The following is an 18916-nucleotide window of genomic DNA, read 5'->3' as shown; positions in this document are numbered from 1 at the left end:
GGGGGGGGGGACGGGGTGGAGCCAGGCAGTGACCCGGAAGCAGTAGTGACTCCCGCAAGCAGATTGCTGGGGAGCGGCAGCGGCGACCGCAGCGGTAGAAGCAGCAAAGTATCTGTGTGCAGCTCCAAACTGGGAAGAAGATGCTAATTAAAGTGAAGGTGGGAGCACCTCCAGCCTTGCCAAGACGCTGTGGTACTGGGCTGGCCGCTGTGCCTTGCGGGAGAAGCGGGAAAGGAAAACCACGCCTTTCCCGAGCCTGGAGGGTGCTGACAGCCTCAGGGCTCCGCGCGAGGGGTGATGGGAAGTAGGCCCCCCCCACCCCCCCCGCGCCCAAGGGGGCATTGAGGGCTGGGGACTGGCGCGGCCTGACGACCCCGGGGCTTCTGCGGGTCTTGCTCTCTCTACCAGGACTGTGCCATGACCCAGAAGGAGGTCGCCTTTGTCCGGGGTCTAGGTGTACTCGAACCCCCGCGGTCATAGAGAAGGCCAAGCAGCAGCTTGGCTCCCTTTCTCGGATTCTTGGAATAAGCTGTAATCTCCATTCTGCATTACCCTCCTTACCTGCTTCTCCCAGCCCCTAATGCAGCTGCTTCTAAGCAAGCACAGCACAAAAACGTTAGCTTGGGGAACCGGGGGCCTCTCAGGAGCTATATTGTAAGCCTTTGCTGGTTGTCGCCAATGTGCGGTATCTCAGCCGGCCTTCAGGAACCAAAGCTGGGAGTGTGTTCAGTCAGCGCCTACCTTTCTGAGCCGGGCCTCCTGGACCAGCCTCACTTCCTTGGCTGAGGCAGGTTAGTTATCCTTGCCCTGGTTCTTGGTACTAGCAGCGTTTCCTTCATCTCCATCTCCCGTGGTTCTTCACCAGTTCCCAACCCTCATTAGTCCTATATGCTGTTGCTTCTTTCCTACCTTCGGACAGGGAGACAGAGACTAAAAATTGACGCAGTGCAACATCCGTTTGGCCTTTTTACTGCTGAGTAAGTCTGCTGTTATTTCATCAGTGTGTTTACCGTGCTTAACAGCCATTCTTAACCTCTTCAGTCTTTCCAAACCACTTCCTAGCTGAGGTTTGAGGCCAAAGAGCATGTTAAAAATCATGGGTCTTCAAACTTTTGAGTAGTGACTAAAAGAGTCACTAATGTAAAATCAATTGAGTGGGTCACAAGCAACATCAAAAGAAAGAAAATAGAAATATCAGGGTATTGTTTCACGAAATTTTTGTTTTCACTTTATATGTATTAAACACATGTATGTGTTATTAGTACATATGTATTTCTTGGTGTGAATCTTGGTAGATTCACACCAAGATGTCTGAGAAACTCTGGAATGCTTTTGGATAATGGATTCTCACATCCTCTTAGTAAAAAAAAAGTTTTTACTGTATTTGTGTTCAGGATTTTGTAAACTTATCGTTTTAAAAAAAGATTTTACTTGAGAGAGAGAGAGCACAAGCACAAGCAGGGGTAGGGGCAGAGGGAGAAGCAGGCTTCTTGTGGAGCAGGGTGACAGACTTGGGGCTCCATCCCGGGACCCTGACATCATGGCCTAACCCAAAGGCAGATGCTTAACTGATTGAGCTGTCCAGGTGTGCTGGGTTTTGTGAACTTAAAAAAACAAACAACAACAAAAGAACCCTCACCCTACACTAAAAAAATTTTACCTCGTGTCCCATAAAAACAAAAACTTACCATGTGTGACATGCTCTGCTATTTCTAGTTCTGTTCTAAGTCGATTTCATAACCCACTGATGGGTTGAGACCTGCAGTTTAAAAAAATAACTGTGTTGGGGTGCCTGGGTGGCTCAGTCGTTAAGTGACTGCCTTCCGCTTGGGTGGTAATCCCAAGGTGCTTGGATTGAGCCCCGCATCAGGCTCCCTGGTCGGCGGGAAGCCTGCTTCTCCCTCTCCCACTCCCCTTGCTCGTGTTCCCTCTCTCACTGTCTCTCTCTGTCAAATAAATAAATAAAATCTTAAAAAAAAATAAAAATAAAAATAAATTTTAAAATACTGTGTTGTGGTTGGGCTTCTCAATTTGAAAGTGCTAAGAATCACCTGGGGATCTTGTTATGCAGGTTCTAATTCTGTGAGCCTGGGATAAGACCTGAGATTCTGAATTTCTAACATGCTCCTAGGTGATGTTTATGCTGCTTATCTGGGGACTACACTGACTAGCAAGGTTCTAGATTTTGTCTCTTTGAATCCATTTTCGTTCGGCATTTCTCTAAATTTGTCAGTCTCCTTTACTGAAACAGTTTCTTTTGTTCTTCTGCATACAGGTTTCTATGTCCTTCATCTTTCCCTCTTTTGTCAGCTGCATTGTTTTATCATGCTGACTACATGGGAAAGCAATTAGTTAGCTCTTCTGTTACTATACAAATGATAGGTTTTATTATCAGGGTCTGTTTTTGAATTCTTCAGCTGTAATCTCCATGTAGCTGACTTTTTCCATATCTCTTTCTGCAGTCCTGTACAACAAAATCTCTCCTGATTTAAATCTTCTTATGATGCCTTATCTCTGTCTTTTTAAAATTAAATACATCATTTTTTGCATTAGGCCATCTTCCCAGTATTCATCTCATATACCGATCCCATCAATCTACCTGGTATCTGTAACCCAGTTCTTTAGAGTCATTGTTCACTTTTGAACCTGATTTTTCCTTTGATGACTTCTTTTTTGCTTGATTTTCTTTCCATTCCCATTACCCTTTTTCTGGTGTAGGGTCTCATTCACTGATACCTTTATTTCTCTATAATACCTCCAACCAGTTTTTCCTACCATGTACCCCCCTAACATTTAGAGTCTATGCTTGAAGTGTCTAAGCTTGAGACATGGCATAAAAAAAATCATAGCGTACATAGTGTTCTTTAAATTTCTTTTTCATCATAGTACTCCCTGACCCCACATCCAGCATCAAGATCTAGAACATTTTCATCCCCATCCTATGAAAATTCCCTAAGTTAGTTTTGCTTGTTTTCAAATTTCATATAAATGGAGTTACAGAATATATAATTTTGTGTCTGGTTTCTTCCACACAGAATTGTGTTAATTGTCGTCTGTGTAGTTCCTTATTACTGTGTATGATTACATTGGATGACTATATCACAATTTGTTGATTCATTCTTCTATTGAATGGACGTTTGGGCTGTTACCAGTTTCTGGCTATTTTGAAGAAGGCTTCTATGAACACTGTTATAGAAATCTTTTTTTTTTTTTTTTTTTTAAGATTTTATTTATTTGAGAGAGAGAATGAGCAGAGAGAGTGGCAGAGGTAGAGAGAGAAGCAGGCTCCCCGCTGAGCAGGGAGCCCAGAGTGGGCTCGATCCCAGGACCTTGAGATCATGACCTGAGCCAAAGGCAGACACTTAACCAACTGAGGCACCCAGGTGCCCTATACAAGTCTTTTTGTAGACATAGGTTTTCATTTCCTTTCAATAAATACCTATTAGTGGAATTACTGGGTCATGTGGTAAATATATGTAAGTTTAAAAGAAATTGCCAAACAGTTCTGTAAGGGGTTGTGCCATTTTACATTCCCACTTGCAATGAATAAGCATTCCAGCTGCTCTGTACCCTAGTTAACTTGTAGTTATGTCCATCATTTTTATTTTAGCTATTATACTGGGTGTGAAATGTTAATTTCATTCAAGTTTAAATTGATTGATTCTCACCCACCATAGCACTTTGTCATCATACCTTGTGTTTGGATAGTAATATTCCATATGGCATTTCCCTTTATATTGGTTTGTTCTATTAATTGTATGTCTCATTGTTCCTTGGTTGTAAATCTTCAATTGAAAAAGATTTTTTACAAGGGCTGGAACACTTAATTTCTTTTATATCCCTCCGGTGGCTAAAGCAGTATGTTCAGCTTAGGTTCATCATTGACTTGCTAAACAGCACTGAATGTATTCCCAGGTCACAATGACCAGATTTGGGGGAAGAAACACAGTATCAAGAATATCTTTTAAAATTGTTCACTTTGAATTTTAATTATGGACACTTTCAAACATATTTAGCGGGGAGGGAAGGATATAATGCACCTTATATCCAACTTCAAAACCTATCATCTCATGGCCAGTCTTTTTTTTTTTCCCTCATGGCCAATCTTAATTATATTCACCAACTCTCCCTACCTGATGTCTTAAGAAGCAAATCCCAAATAGGATAGCATATGTTATTTGTATGTATTTCAGTATCTGTCTGTAAAAAAGGGCTCTTATTTTTTTAATGTAAGTATAATTATCATACCTAAAAAATTAACAGTGATTTCTCACTATCATCAAATGTATCCCATCCTCTCATTTGTTTTGTACAGTTTGAATGTGAGTCCAGCTAAGAGCTATATGTTGAAGTTGGTTGATAGGGATTCTAAGTGTCTTTAAAAAATCTATACTTCCCTCTTGGGGCATCTGGGTGGCTCAGTGGGTTAAAGCCTCTGCCTTTGGCTCAGGTCATGATTCCCAAGGTCCTGGGATCCAGCCCCGCATTGGGCTCTCTGCTCCACGGGGAGCCTGCTTCCCCCCTTCTCTGCCTGCCTCTCTGCCTACTTGTGATCTCTGTCTGTCAAATAAATAAATAAAATCTTAAAAAAAAAAAAATCTATACTTCCCCCTTTTCCCCCCTCTTCATGTTTGAATAAAGTAGGTTGTGCGATGGAGTCTCCTGGTTTGGATTTTGCTGACTTTTTCCCCGTGTTGACTTTTTGTTTTTAGGTTTTTAAAAAATATTTATTTATTTATTTTAGAGCACTTGCGAGTGGTGGGAATGGCAGAGGGAAAGTCCCAGGCATACTCCCCGCTAAGCAGGGAGCCTATGTTGGGCTCAATCTCATGACCCGGAGAACCAGACCTGAGCCGAAATGGGGAGTCAGAAGCTCAACGGACTAAGCCACCCAGGAGCTCCTCCCCATGTTGACTTTTAATATATTCCCCTTTCCTCAGTATTTCCTGTCGATTGGTAGTAAGATCTAGAGGCTTGAATAGTCTTTTGTGTTTTGTGAGAATAATACATAGGTGATGGTATGGCATGTAATTCTGTCAGCTTGTTTTGCTTTTTTTTTAAATTTCATTGCCTCTATCTGTTATTTCATTGGAGGCTACAAAACAGGGATATCTAATTTTATCGTTGCTTCATATATTAGCTGGAATGCTTGAACAGTAACTATTAGCCACATGGGCTTTGAGCACTTGACATGTGGCTAGTGAGACTGTGGAATTAGAAGTTAACCATTACCTATGTTATTTGTATTTAATTTTATGTATATATATGTATATGTATACATGTATGTATTTTTTAAAGTTTTTATATATTTATTTGACAGAGACACAGTGAGAGAGGGAACACAAGCAGGGGGAGTGGGAGAGGGAGAAGCAGGCTCCTAGGCTGTGCAGGGAGCCCGATGTGGGGCTTGATCCCAGAACCCTGGGATCATGACCCAGGCCAGAGGCAGATGCCCAATGACTGAGCCACCTAGGCAGCCCTAATTTTACTTATCTTAAATATAAAGCTTGAGACTTTATTCAGTCAGTGGAAAACTTTTAAGTATGCTTGGAATAAGTTAGGTATGTAAATCTACTTTTTAAACTGTAAATTTAAGTACAGATCAAGTATTTCAGATGAAAATTTACCATCTGAATTGAGATGTGCTATAAGTCTGAAACAGGACTTTGGACATTTAGTTAGAATAAAAGAATGTAAAATATATTACTTTTATATTGATTATACATTGAATTGATAATATTTTAACATACTGGGTTTAAGAATGTTAAAATTAATTTCACCTTTAAAAAATGTGATTGCTGGTATATTTAAAATTGTGTATGTAATTTGCATTATGTTTATATCTCTGTTGGACAGTGCTGCTTTAAAGAATCATTTCCTTATACTCCCATCAAGAACATTGTTTTACAGATAATGTTTTTCTCATTACAGTGTATCCATGGTATTAAAAAAAAATGAAAAATACAGAAATGCACAAATGATATAATTAAAAGCATCCATAATTTCACAACTCAAGATAAAAACATTCATGAATATATCCTTCCAAACTTTTTTGAAAGTCTATAAATAATACAGTATGTGTTTTGTGTGTGTTTTTTTTTTTTTTAACAAAACCGGAATTGTACCCTTATTCCACACATTATTTGAGGACTGTAGTTTTTCCTCTGTGTTTGTGGCATAATTTAACTCTCAGTTGTTTGTTATTTAGATTGTTTGTAATTTTTTTTTTTTTAAAGATTTTATTTATTTATTTGACAGAGAGAGATCACAGGCAGGCAGAGAGAGAGGAGGAAGCAGGTTCCCTGCTGAGCAGAGAGCCCGAAGCGGGGCTCGATCCCAGGACACTGAGATCATGACCTGAGATCATGACCTGAGCCGAAGGTAGTGGCTTAACCCACTGAGCCACCCAGGCGCCCCAGATTGTTTGTAATTTTTCAGTACCAAAAGACTATAATGACCATTGTCATAGATATTTTTTAACACAGTCATGATTATCTTCCCAGAAGTGTTACTGGGACACCACTTTGCCAGATTGTTCTCTGGATATATTCATAGACTTATACAGTCCTAGAGTTTTAAATTTTACAAATCACTATTTTTTGTTTTTAATGTCATTATGTCCAAACATCTTACCCTTGGGAGAACAGTTCTCTTAGGGTTTTGTTTTGGTTTGGTTTTTTTTGAAGATATTATTTATTTGAGAGAGAGAGATCATGAGCAGGACGAGGGGCAGAGGGAGAAGCAGCAGCAGACTCCCCGCTGAGCAGGGAGCCCAATGGAAGCGGAGCTTAATCCCAGGACCCTGGGACCTGAGCCAAGGCAGACCTTTAACCACCTGAGCCACCGAGGAGCCCCTCTTAGTGTCCTTTTTACTCTTTAAAATCTTTTCTAAATTAGAATGGATATTTATTTATTAGTATTTATGTGATGGAGTATATTTTTACTAGAAATTTTAATAGTACAGATAAAGAGAGTTCCCCTTGATAAACCCTCCCCTCAGTCAGTCCTACTCTTCTCAAAGATAATTACTGTTAATCCTTCCGTGTGTGTGTGTGTGTGTGTGTGTGTATCTACATATGGAAAATGATACCTAATTGTACATTCTTTTTTTTTTTTTTAAAGATTTTATTTACTTATTTGTCAGAGAGAGAGATCGAGAGTGAGCACAGGCGGATAGAGTGGCAGGCAGAGGGAGAAGCAGGCTCCCTGCTGAGCAAGGAGCCCGATGTGGGACTCGATCCCAGGACTCTGGGATCATGACCTGAGCCGAAGGCAGCCACTTAACCAACTGAGCCACCCAGGTGTCCCCCTAACTGTACATTCTTTAGATCTTTCCATGTTAGTGTATAAACTGCTGTGTAATAAATATATCATCCTGTGGATGTAACCATAATTTAATAGTTTCCTTATTAATAGGCATTAGGCTCTTCCTAGTGTTTTATAGTAAAACTGTGCTGTTTAGTAATCATGTTCCTCTTAGGATATGTACTCAAGTTTCAAGTTTTTCCTTCTTTCTAGTTAATCTAGAAGTAGATTATCTGCTTGGAGAATCTTTGCATTTAAAGTATTAAGAGCAATAAAGTGAAATAATTTGTGGATGACACAGAATTGCAAACTTTTCATTTTGTTAGGAAAGGGCTTAAAAAAACCCCACCATATATTGTTTCTATTATTTCATAAAAGGACATTTTAAAAAAATTTTTATTTGGGGCACTGGGTGGCTCAGTTGATAAGTGTCTGCCTTCGGCTCAGGTCATGATCCCAGGGTCCTGGGATCGAGCCCCATGTCGGGCTCCCTGCTCGGCGGGAAGCCTGCTTGTCCCTCTCACTCCCACTGCTTCTGTTCCTGCTTTGCTTTCTCTCTCTCTGCTAAATAAATAAACAAAATCTTAAAAAATAAACAAGTAAATAATTTAAAAATAACATTTTTATTTATTAATTTTTAAAAGGTTTTAATTATTTGTTTTAGGGAGAGAGAATTTCAAGCAGGTAGCTGAGTGCAGAGCCTGACTTGGGCCTCGACCTCATGACCCTGAGAGCATGACCTGAGCTGAAATCAGGAGTCAGAAGTTTAACTGACTGAGCCACCCAGGCACCCCTGAATATATTTCTTAGCTTTATGAAAATCTTACAGTTGTCATTATTTTTCCCATTTTACCATAAATTTTCACACACACCAGCTTGGATTAGGGTAGAATCTTGAGAAGCACTGTTGTAATTTATTCTTTTGCGCCCAAACAGGTAAATGTAAAGGAGTTACTCTTGCATTCTTTTTTAATTTTTTAACTTTTTTATAAACATTTAATGTATTATTAGTCCCAGGGGTACAGGTCTGTGAATCACCAGGTTTACACACTTCACAGCACTCTCCGTAGCACACACCCTCCCCAATGTCCATAACCCAACCACCCTCTCCCGACCCCCCTCCCCCCGGCCACCCTCAGTTTGTTTTGTGACATTAAGAGTCTCTTATTACTTTTGCATTTTTAAAAAATATTCTTAGTACTGAATTGACTCTCATGGTTGAGAAATTAGGTCCTAAGTACTGTCATCATGTTGAGTATGTGAATCCCATAAGTAGAAACCATGTTACTTTGTGAACCTATCACAGGAGCATACATCAGGTCCCAATACCAGGCAAAGAATCAGGCAGTACTGAGTACAGAGCTTTTCTTTTTAGAGGCTCAGGGTCTGGGGTCAGAGAGTCTGTGTTTGGGTCCACACTCTCCCTTTGACTTCATCAGCATGCTTTTTAACCTATCCAAGCCCCATTTTCCTCTTCTATAAAATGGTGATGGTAATAGTATATATCTCATGAATACTTAGAAGGATTAAAGGTATTGATGCTTAGTGAAGTTTCTGACTGTCGGAACGTGTTTGTTAAATGCTGGCTATGATCATGACATACTCATTGGTGTATTTGGCCCTTTCACAGATATTCATTGACTGCTTATATGTCAAACTGTGCTTTGTGCTTAGATTAGGAAGATGAATTTCTGCTTTTTAGGAGATTGGAGTGTAAATTAGAGAGTTTAACACTTAAGTGACTAGCAAGAGGTATTAAAGTGCACTGGGGACCAGTCATCAATTTTAAAGAGTCCTTGAACATTTGGGAAAGAGTAGGGAAGTGTATGGCAAGAAGGGAAGCAGGAGACTCAAAGAAATGTCCTTAAGTCAGATTGCGCTTGGTATGTTTGTGGTCTGGATTACTGTAGACTGATGCAGATAGAGCTTTAAGAGCAAGGATGAATGGGAGATTAGATGAAGCACAACATTTGTAAATGTACAGTCCGTGTAATTATTGTATGTATTATCAGCAGCCCTTAGCCTATGGAAGAAGTCAAGAAGACTAGAGCTGCACTTTAGTACTTAGAAGTCTGGAGAATAGAATGTTGAATTTTAGTGTTACTTAACAAGTTGGGGGAACCTGGGTGGCTTAGTCAGTTAAGCGTCTGACTTAGGCTCAAGTCATGATCTCGGGGTCCTGAGATCAAGCCCTGCATCGGGTTCCCCACTCAATGGGGAGTCTGCTTGTCCCTCTCTCTGCCCCACCCCCTGCTTGTGTGTGCTCGCTCTCTCAAATAAATAAAATCTTTTTTTTTTTTTTAAAAGCTGGTCAGAGGTGGTCTCTGGTGTCCTTGAGAATTCTTTGAATTATATGAATGTTAGTTTCTAGCTTTGATACAGGAAACCAGGGCATCCTGATTGAAAGGCATGCTTTCCTTAGGACATCTCTATTGCGGGTCTCATCCAAAGGAATGACACTATTCTCATGGTTTCTAATGGGATAGGGTAGGAAGATCGGGGGTAATATAACCTGTAGGATTAAGAGGGTCAAGTGGCTCATAGCATCTTACCCTATCAAAGCTGTCTACAGCCTTAAAGTGTTTGATAAATACAGGTTTGGGTCAAAGCCTTCTGATTCTTCAAAGCAGCTTTGTTGAGAATGAGCTGCTCTTGGAAGTTCTAGATCCCCAGAGACCAGGACAGGGAGCTTTACCTAGAAGACAAATTGTATATTAGGCTGCAGGACTCATGAAACCCTTGCCTGTTTCAGACGCTGACCGGAAAGGAGATTGAAATTGACATTGAACCTACAGACAAGGTAATGTATGGCCAGTACTTAATGCCTGTCTCCCTACATGCACATTCGTTTGGATATGCTGATGAACTTAGTCCTTTTTGCTTTCATGCTATCTGCATAGCTCTTGTTCTTTCCGCTTCCATGGTTCTACCCCTTAGCAGTCCCTGACTACTTGTACCCTTAAAGGTGGAGCGAATCAAGGAGCGTGTGGAGGAGAAAGAGGGAATCCCCCCACAGCAGCAGCGGCTCATCTACAGTGGAAAACAGATGTGAGTTTGACATGGATACTCACAAGGTGTAACAATCTTACGTGAGGTTGAGGGAGCAAATACTGGTGGAGGAGCCTCAGATCCTTTGGTGATTTGGTGAAGCCTGTGAATTCCTTCTCAGAATAAGATTTTTGCAGACATAAAATACATAGATTTACAAAAGAAACTATATTGAGATACAGTTCTCAAAATACTAAAAACATTTGTGATCCAATTTATGTGGTTTATTAATATGTTAAGATCTAATGGGTTTAGTTACCATTAATTTTGACCTATTTTCAAATTACTTGCAAACAGTTGTAATATGCTATGAAAATATCCAATTTCTTTTGTTAACCAGTTATGCATGTCACTAATACCACTTTGGGTTTTTTGCTTGTGTTCAAAATTAAATAATCAAAGCAATCAAAATAATCAAATTTCGGTTAAGGGTTAGTAAAAATAAAGATGTAATTTTTTTCTCATCTGAGCTCATAGATCAGGAAAAAGACTCAAGAAACCCAGTGTATGAATCCTGTTCTAGATGGTGTTTCTAAGGCCCCCCCCTCCTTTTTTTTTTTTTTTTTTTTTTTTTTTTTTGGCCTTCTTTTCCTGCAGGAATGATGAGAAGACAGCAGCTGATTACAAGATCCTAGGTGGTTCAGTCCTCCATCTGGTGTTGGCTCTGAGAGGAGGAGGTGGTCTTAGGCAGTGATGGACCCTCCCTCCATTTTACCTCCTTACCCTGTCTCTCGAAATGAGGCATCATATATCCTCTCACTCTGTGGGACACCAGAGCCACTGCCCCTTCTCCTGGATGCCCAGTCTTGTTTGGTGGGAGACCGTGAGGACCCCAGGATGCAGGGTTCCTGGCCCAAAGGGCCCTTGCTGGCTATTGGGTTTTAGTTTGCAGTCCTGTGTGCTTCCCTCTCTTATGGCCATGTCCCTAGTTGTCAATAAAATATTTCCTGACTTCCTGGAATATTTCTTGTATTGCACAAATGTGACTGAAATTGAAATGGACCCAGTACACACTCATTTATACCTCTGAAGAAGTAGGGCAATGGGAGGGAATGTGCCTTTGGGGTGGGGGATTATGAGACTCTAGGAAAGTCTACTCTGGGTGGTGTGGAGCCAGTTCTTACCAGCTCAGAGATCTAATAATTGGCATCTCTTCCCAACCCCGTAAGTGATTTCATGCTGGTAGCTTTAAATTGGCCTCAAGTGGCAAATCAGTCCCTCCCCCCAAAGTGGTTGTTACACTCTAATCAGTATACTACCGATGTGGGTGGCAGAAACCAGGGCAGTGAATTCTCTGCCGTTGTAGCCCTGCCGGACGTTTGGGCCTGGTTCGAGAAAGACCTTAAGGGCTTTACTGACACTACATTGTGGCTAAAATGCTACACGGGGCTCTGGGTTCTGTATTTACAGAGAGAGGCAGATTTGGAGAAAGGCTGTGTGAGGAGTGACAAGCGATGGGTCACTTAAGTCTCAACTGATAAGGTAAAATGAGAGAGAGAGAGGTGCCAGACGAAAGGGCTCCCTTCTCTGGCTTCTCTAGTTTAGCCGACTCTGGCCAGGCTGGGCGGAGCGGAGGAGCAAGGGAAGAAGGTGCCTTGAAGCGGCTGGACCGCCGCGGTGCCCCCACCCCAGCTGTAGCGTGGGCACTTTACTGCAGTCCTCCCCGCCGCACCATCAGAAGGCGCTCTTGCGCAGTCTCCAGCCGACAGCCCGGCCCGGCGCGGCGACGCTGTAGTCGTGGTTTCTGTAAGGCAGGCGGGGCGGCTCATTGAGCCGCCGAGAAGATAAGGCTCGCCTAACCTCGGGGCGCGCAGCCTGCTGGCGCCCACCATGGAGCGGCTCCCGAAGCTGGCGGTCTTCGATCTGGGTGAGGGGACCGGGACTGGGGAGGTTCGCAGGCCGCTCTCTTCCAAACCCCGGCGGCGGCCCCCGAGGCGCGCGCGCTCGGAGCCTGAGCTCTCCGTACGTCCTCCCGCAGATTACACGCTCTGGCCGTTCTGGGTGGACACGCACGTAGACCCGCCGTTCCACAGGAGCAGGTGAGGCGGCGCTGGGGAGGCCGGTGCCGGCCTGGGACCCGGGCCGCAGCTGAGCGTGCTCTCGCCCCGCAGCGACGGGGCCGTCCGGGATCGGCGGGGCCAGGCCGTCCGACTATACCCAGAGGTGCCCGAAGTCCTGCGACGGTTGCAGGACCTTGGCGTGCCCGTGGCGGCCGCTTCACGGTAGGGAGAGCGAAGAGAAAACGCTACTGGTCTCATGCTGAGTGACGCAGGCGGGGGAGGGCTCGCGGCACCCCTGGGCTAGAAAACCTTCGGCCGTGCGGATTTGCATTCATTTGCATAGCTTTGTAATTGTACACTCTCCCGTGCTTTTTTTAATAATTTTTTTAAATTTTATTTATTTATTTGTCAGAGAGAGAGAGGGAGAGAGAGCAAGCACAGGCAGACAGAATGGCAGGCAGAGGCAGAGGGAGAAGCAGGCTCCCTGATGAGCAAGGAGCCCGATGTGGGACTCGATCCTAGGACGCTGGGATCATGACCTGAGCCGAAGGCAGCTGCTTAACCAACTGAGCCACCCAGGCGTCCCTCTCCCGTGCTTTTAATAAACATTGGCTCGGCGCCGCCTGTGTTAGACGGGAAGGCTAGAGAGTTAAATGAGGACCTAGGATGCCTACCTGTCCTGGGAAAATAGCAAGTTGACTTCTCCCTGGTTAAATATAACTTGGCTTGCCGCTCTGGCTCCCCGGATCCCATCTATGACACCCTACTGCAGGACCGGGGAGATCGAAGGGGCCAAGCAGCTTCTGGAGCTCTTTGACCTTGACAGATACTTTGTTCATCGGGAAATCTATCCCGGCAGCAAGGTCACCCACTTTGAAAGGTAGGTGGAGATGAGGGTAGCAGGAGGGAGCCCAGAGAGGCTGAAGGAGCTAAGAAGCCAGCGGGGTCCTACCCTATCCCTCCTTGCACAGGTTGCAGCAGAAGACTGGAGTGGTTTTCTCCCAGATGATCTTTTTTGATGATGAGAAGCGGAATATCATAGACGTCAGCAAACTGGGTACTGAGTGGTGAGATTAGCCATTTGGGGAACGAGGAGAAAGGGTTCCAATGGGGGATTAGGTAGGTGTGTGTGGGATGGGTAGTTTGCGTGACAGTATTTGGGTGACATCCAAAAAAGATGAGAGGAAAAACAGGCTTGATGAAATGTGGCTTCTTTTCTTCCTAGGAGTTACCTGCATTCTTGTCCAGAATGGAATGAGTCTTCAAACCCTAACTGAGGGACTAGAGACATTTGCAAAGGCCCAAGCTGGACCCTGAGGTCCAGTCCTGCGGCTGAGCCTCACCGGAGGCATAAAACGGAAAGGAAATCGGGAAGGCATTTCCAGATGTATTTGTAAATTATTAAAGTATGTTTGTGTGTGACAGAAGAGATCTTCCGGCTTGTTTCTGTTTGCCTAGCGATGTAGCCGGCCTCGGCTATGCGGGGGGGCCAAGAAGCGGAGTGCGTGGCGTTAGACTTCATCAGGTTGGGCCGGAGAAATCTATAGCGCCCCCGACTGTGCCCGCCTTGTGCTCGCCGCATCCGCACCCCGCTTGCCGAGCGCTGTCAAGGGCCTGAAGAACTCTTCCACTGGCGCCAAGCAGTGTGGTGCACGACCCTGCACACTCCCAGGAAAACAAATACTGAATTTTGGGGTGGGGGTGCGGCGGCCTTTTTAATAGCCCCAAGCGAAGCGGCGGCTTTAAGTGGCGCTAAAGGGTTGTGGGGAGGGGCGCCGCTGGTGGCTCGGGTCACGTGATAGAAGGGGGCCTCGTCGGCTCCAGTTGATGATGTCGCCGGGGTGCCCCAAGGAGCGATTGGCCCAGGCGGGCCTCGGAGCGCTGAGGCGGCACCCTCCCCGAGCAAAGGCGGAAGTCGCAGGAAGCCGTGGGGCGGCGGCGGGAGAGGCGAGGGTGGCGATGAGTGGTCTCAGCCGACTCTTCGGGAGGGGTGAGTGCGGGCGAGCCGGTCGGCGGAAGGTTCTGGCCAAGGGGGTTGGGGGGAAGGCGGGGGCCCCGTGCTGGCCCGAAAACCCCATCCGCTGCCCAGCGAGGCCTCCGCACGTGCCAGGAGGCTCCGCCTTGTCCGAGAGCCTGGCTCCGGCTGCCTGCCTTCCCCCATCCCGGAGAGAAGAGAGGGGGTCCGGCCCCGGGCGTGAGCGGGGGTGGGGGTTCGCCGTTCAGGCTGGGGCGGTGAGTTTCCGCCTGTCATCGTCCTGCCCTTTCCAAAACACGGGTGCTTCCTTTATGCTGGCCGAGGGGATCTGAGATGATGAAGAAAGATTGCCTACTTTTAAAGCTCCTACGTGGTGGGGGAAGACAAGCAGAAACGGACATACACAGTGTGGTGTAGCTATTCCATGACGGAGATGTTCCCACTATCCGGGGAAGCACAGAAGCAGCGCGGGGGTTGTGATCCAGAATGAGGGACTCCAGGAAGATGGCACTGTGTGCGAAACAGGAAGGAGTATGGTGTGTTTAGGGGAAAGGAGTTCTGGCTGCTGTGAGTGTGTGTGTGTGTGTGTGTGTGTGTGTGTGTGTGTGTGTGTGTGTGTGAGCGCGCGCGGCTCCCGCTAAAAAAGAGGAAAGTAGAAGGAAGTGAGGATGGAGAGGTAAACAAAGGCCAGATTAGGAATGGCCGTGTATGTCTCATTAAAGTTTTGGGTTTTATCCTGTAGGCAATAGAGTCTGGAAGGATTTTAAGCAGGCAAGGGCCATCTTTTTTTCTTTCTTTCTTTCTTTCTTTTCTTTTTTTAGAATAACTCTTAGAAGTGCAGAAGATGGAGGGGAAAATTGAGACCAGACTTTTTTTTTTTCCCTCTAGCCCCTGTACTTCATTCAGTTTGATCCTGTGGAATCAGGACCTTGGGCATCTCCTAGGACAGCAAGTGGAACAGTGATTATAAAAAGTGACCAAACTCTGGCGGGGATGTGATAATGGGACAGCTGTGCGTGTGTGAGGGCAGGGAGTGGGTGGGAACTCTACCTTCCAGTGTAAACCTAAACCGGCTCCAAAAAATAAAGTCTATTATTTAACAACAACAACAAAAAGGCTTGGAAATGACTTGAAAGGCAGCTTGGAATAGCCAGCGAATACTGGATTTGGAAGCCACATTTCAATTCCTTCTCCATTCTTAGTAGTTGTGATTTTATTTTTTTTTTTTAAGATTTTATTGATTTATTTGACAGACAGAGAGCACAAATAGGCAGAGAAGCAGGCAGAGAGAGAGGAGGAAGCAGGCCCCCTGCTGAGCAGAGAGCCTGATCAGGGGCTCAATCCCAGGATCCTGGGATCATGACCTGAGCCGAAGGCAGAGGCTTTAACCCACTGAGTCACCTAGGTGCCCCAGTAGTTGTGATTTTAAAAAACAAAACCACGTTAACATCTTTGTGCCTCTTTCCCTATTTGTAAACTGAAGATAGTACATTCATTGTAGAGAATCATTTAGGGATTGACAGGACCGCCTTTGAGTGGGTAGCACACACTCTGCACTTGGTGACTGGTGGCTGATTTTTTCCCTTCACACAATATGGGCCGGCTTGGTTGGGACTCCAGGGAAGAAAGAGAAGGGGCCAACCCCTGAAGAGGCAATACAGAAACTGAAAGACACAGAGAAGATACTGATCAAGAAACAGGAGTTTCTGGAGCAGAGGATTCAACAGGAGCTACAGATGGCCAAGAAGCATGGGATCAAGAACAAGAGAGGTAATGGGATGGGGGAGAGGGGCCAACAGGGTGGGCCCAGGTAGGAATCAAGGGCTTCCAGCTCTGATGTTCAGGGTGTGTGCCACATCAGCCGCCCTACAGGCTTTGCGGAGGAAGAAAAGATTGGAACAACAGCTGGCACAAACCGATGGAACATTATCCACCCTGGAGTTTCAGCGTGAGGCCATTGAAAATGCCACCACCAATGCAGAAGTGGTTCGTACCATGGAGCTCGCTGCCCAAGGCATGAAGAAGGCCTACCAGGACATGTGGGTACGGGGGGAGGGCAGCAGGGGGCCCAGGCACTGGGGAAAGTAACTTGTATTGTACTTTGAATCTTAAGACCTCTCAGAATGGGAATTTACGGTACAGATGTCTATGACAGCGAGATCTTTATCAGTCTTCTTGCTTCCTGTAAGGTCTCCTTGCTGGCTAAGTCATTATAGGGAGGAAAGATGATTTTTCTAAGTTTTGAAGACCCTTCAGAGAAGGGAGTGCAGCCTGTCCTCCCCACTGTGGCTTCTTGCCAATCCTCAGGCCAGCCTTGCCTCCGTACAATTTCCCAGGGATCTCTTCTACCTGATGGCCATGGATTTATCAGCCTCAGGCCACAGGAGGTGGTGGGGGCGGGGGTCTTCATTCAGGCAAGACAGGAGCGTTAGGAGGGTTGTTGCCTGATTTCTTGGCTGTGTATCTTGTTCTTAGGGACATTGACAAGGTGGATGAACTGATGGCTGACATCACAGAACAACAGGAGGTGGCCCAGCAGATCTCAGATGCCATTTCTCAGCCTGTGGGCTTTGGAGATGTTGTGGATGAGGTGACTGGGAGTGAGGGGTCAGGAAATATGGGAGAAAGCAAGAGACCAGCCAGAAGGAAGGCCCGAGAGAATCATGGGGCAAGTTTGTGGGAGGAGAGGGACTCTAGAAGTGGTATGTTTTTGGAAGTACGAATTCCCTTTCTTCATCTTTTTTTTTTTTTTTAATTAGAGAAAGCATGAGATCGTGGGAGGGGTGGGGTAGAGGGAGCAGGAGAGAGTCTAAAGTAGACTCAGTGCTGAGCTCGGAGCCTGACATAGGGCTCGATCTCACAAACCTGAGATCAGGGCCCTGAGATCACAACCCGATCTGAAACCAAGAGTCACATGCTTAACCAACTGCGCTACCCAGGCTCCCCCTCATTTCTTTAGGTTGAACAGTTTTGTTGTTCCGTATCCAGGATGAACTGTTGGAGGAGCTAGAGGAGCTGGAGCAGGAAGAATTGGCCCGGGACTTATTAACTGTGGGTGACAAGGAGGAAGAACCCCCCATCGAACTGCCCAGTGTACCCTCTACACATCTGCCTGCAGGGCCAGGTATTCAGGGCTATTCTATTGTCTTAAGGACTTGAGGAGGTGGGGTAGATATGGGGAAAGATTATTCCTCTTATATACTGCTTCAAAGGAACCAGGCAGAGAGGACTGCTGCTACAGTTGCACAGGTTGTTGACTGCATAAGGGCACCTGACTGAGCAGGAATAAAGACTAAAGTCCCGCTTGACCCTCACTTGGCAAGCTGGGTACCCTGGTATAGGGCTGCAGGTACTGGGAGAGAGCAGCACATTCTCCTAATTAGTATGGGGGTGCTCAGAGAATTAGCAGCAGCTCACCAAGCTCACCAAGGACCATACTTTTAGGTTCTTTGCTGGGGAGACAAAATTCAGCAGACTCAGCATTCTAGCAGGGGATTGTTGGAAGTTGCTACGGCCCTAACACTTCTTTCTTTTCTGGGTGTCCTTTCCCCGAAGCTCCTGAAGCAGATGAAGATGAAGAAGCCCTAAAGCAGTTGGCTGAGTGGGTATCCTGATGAGTATAGGCTTGTTTTCCCGGTGCTGCCTTATTGGTCCCTTTTCCTTAAGTGCCAAGTGCTAAGGTAAAGGAACAAAGCCTTTTGGGGAGGTCCTGCTGAGGATGATAGTGTGACCTTGTGAAAAGGGGTTGTCGCCCTCCCCTCCCTGCCTCAACTCTGAAAAAGGACCATGGTGAGAGGAGCCCCCAGGCTCCCTTCTCTGTGATTGCACTTACGGTGCCCTTGTTCGCAATAAAATCGGGCCGATGGAACCACAGTGCTTACACTGCCTCGTCTACACCTGAAACTCTTCCCTGGCCTTTGGAGCTTTGTGTCAAGCAGTGAATCACAATGCGAGTAATGAAGGGAGTAATGAAGTATTGGAACAGGTAACAAATGGGAGTTGATGATATCTTGACCTCCTATGTTCTAGGTAGGTGCTATTATCTTTCAAGTTGGTCTGTCCTAGAGGTGCTTGCTTAGTGCTGAGGTTAAGCACAGGGATTATATATCTTAGAACCATGCAGAGCTGTCTGAGTCTTCTGCCATTGCTTACCCCCAGTCATGCCTCTGCCAAGACAGCCCCATGATTTACTACTCATTTTCCTTTTGCAAAGTCCATTTTCAAGGACAGGGAGGGAGAATACAGGGTTAAAGAAAGAAGTAGCTTTCCTTTATTCACAGTCCATGATTAGTAGGCTTGGTTTGAACTGTCATTTTGGTGTCTTGTTGTTGCTGTTGTTTAAGATTGATTTATTTATTTTGAGAGAGTATGTGTACACAAGCAGGAGGGGCATAGGGAGGAGGAGAGAGAGAACCCCAAGCTGAATCCCTGAGCACAGAGCCTGATGCAGGGCTCAATCCCACAACCCCAAGATCATGACCCAAGCAGAAACCAAGCATGGGACGCTCAACCAACTGCACCACTCAGGTGCCCTTGTCATTTCTGTTTCTAAGAGCAGTAGACGAGGGGCCGTGATGCACGAGGATTG

The 18916-nt window shown here is 45.4% G+C and overlaps 3 protein-coding genes across 5 annotated transcripts; all 3 read left to right on the top strand.

Moving 5' to 3' along the window:
- The first annotated feature begins 5 nt into the window (after positions 1 to 5).
- On the top strand, positions 6 to 11314 carry NEDD8 (NEDD8 ubiquitin like modifier). Its single transcript, XM_047736945.1, has 4 exons — positions 6 to 158; positions 10058 to 10105; positions 10271 to 10353; positions 10951 to 11314. The coding sequence occupies exons 1-4, from the start codon at positions 141 to 143 to the stop codon at positions 11045 to 11047; spliced, it is 246 nt and encodes an 81-aa protein (XP_047592901.1). The 5' UTR covers positions 6 to 140; the 3' UTR covers positions 11048 to 11314.
- Positions 11315 to 12037: 723 nt separating this feature from the next.
- On the top strand, positions 12038 to 13775 carry MDP1 (magnesium dependent phosphatase 1). Of its 2 annotated transcripts, none has more exons than XM_047736944.1 (6): positions 12038 to 12220; positions 12332 to 12392; positions 12465 to 12575; positions 13126 to 13233; positions 13325 to 13472; positions 13579 to 13775. In XM_047736944.1, the coding sequence occupies exons 1-5, from the start codon at positions 12184 to 12186 to the stop codon at positions 13422 to 13424; spliced, it is 417 nt and encodes a 138-aa protein (XP_047592900.1). In that variant the 5' UTR covers positions 12038 to 12183; the 3' UTR covers positions 13425 to 13472; positions 13579 to 13775. The 2 variants fall into 2 exon arrangements, with proteins under 2 accessions (XP_047592900.1, XP_047592899.1); XM_047736943.1 differs by having other exon boundaries at positions 12040 to 12220; positions 13325 to 13410.
- A 410-nt stretch (positions 13776 to 14185) lies between these two features.
- CHMP4A (charged multivesicular body protein 4A) lies at positions 14186 to 18201 on the top strand. Of its 2 annotated transcripts, XM_047736936.1 has the most exons (7): positions 14378 to 14821; positions 15215 to 15301; positions 15949 to 16098; positions 16190 to 16367; positions 16804 to 16918; positions 17317 to 17452; positions 17884 to 18201. In XM_047736936.1, the coding sequence occupies exons 1-7, from the start codon at positions 14815 to 14817 to the stop codon at positions 17940 to 17942; spliced, it is 732 nt and encodes a 243-aa protein (XP_047592892.1). In that variant the 5' UTR covers positions 14378 to 14814; the 3' UTR covers positions 17943 to 18201. The 2 variants fall into 2 exon arrangements, with proteins under 2 accessions (XP_047592891.1, XP_047592892.1); XM_047736935.1 differs by lacking the exons at positions 14378 to 14821; positions 15215 to 15301 and adding an exon at positions 14186 to 14343.
- The last annotated feature ends 715 nt before the right edge of the window (positions 18202 to 18916 follow it).

The sequence above is a fragment of the Lutra lutra genome, chromosome 7 (genome assembly GCF_902655055.1).
Source record: "Lutra lutra chromosome 7, mLutLut1.2, whole genome shotgun sequence".
Taxonomy (NCBI): Eukaryota; Metazoa; Chordata; class Mammalia; order Carnivora; family Mustelidae; genus Lutra; species Lutra lutra.
The sequence above is the reverse complement of the archived record's forward strand: the minus strand, read 5'-3'. Positions and strand labels throughout refer to the sequence as shown.

What these genes read in the sequence shown, in the direction of transcription:
- NEDD8 (XM_047736945.1), top strand. An exon ending in ACATTGAACCTACAGACAAG is followed by an intron (nt 10,106 to 10,270) that starts GTAATGTATGGC and finishes GTACCCTTAAAG; the next exon opens with GTGGAGCGAATCAAGGAGCG. An exon ending in ATCTACAGTGGAAAACAGAT is followed by an intron (nt 10,354 to 10,950) that starts GTGAGTTTGACA and finishes CTTTTCCTGCAG; the next exon opens with GAATGATGAGAAGACAGCAG.
- MDP1 (XM_047736943.1), top strand. Translation starts at nt 12,184, where the DNA reads ATGGAGCGGCTCCCGAAGCTGGCGGTCTTCGATCTGG. An exon ending in CCCGTGGCGGCCGCTTCACG is followed by an intron (nt 12,576 to 13,125) that starts GTAGGGAGAGCG and finishes ACCCTACTGCAG; the next exon opens with GACCGGGGAGATCGAAGGGG. An exon ending in AAGGTCACCCACTTTGAAAG is followed by an intron (nt 13,234 to 13,324) that starts GTAGGTGGAGAT and finishes CTCCTTGCACAG; the next exon opens with GTTGCAGCAGAAGACTGGAG.
- CHMP4A (XM_047736936.1), top strand. An exon ending in TGGAACAGTGATTATAAAAA is followed by an intron (nt 15,302 to 15,948) that starts GTGACCAAACTC and finishes TTGGGACTCCAG; the next exon opens with GGAAGAAAGAGAAGGGGCCA. An exon ending in TGGGATCAAGAACAAGAGAG is followed by an intron (nt 16,099 to 16,189) that starts GTAATGGGATGG and finishes GTGCCACATCAG; the next exon opens with CCGCCCTACAGGCTTTGCGG.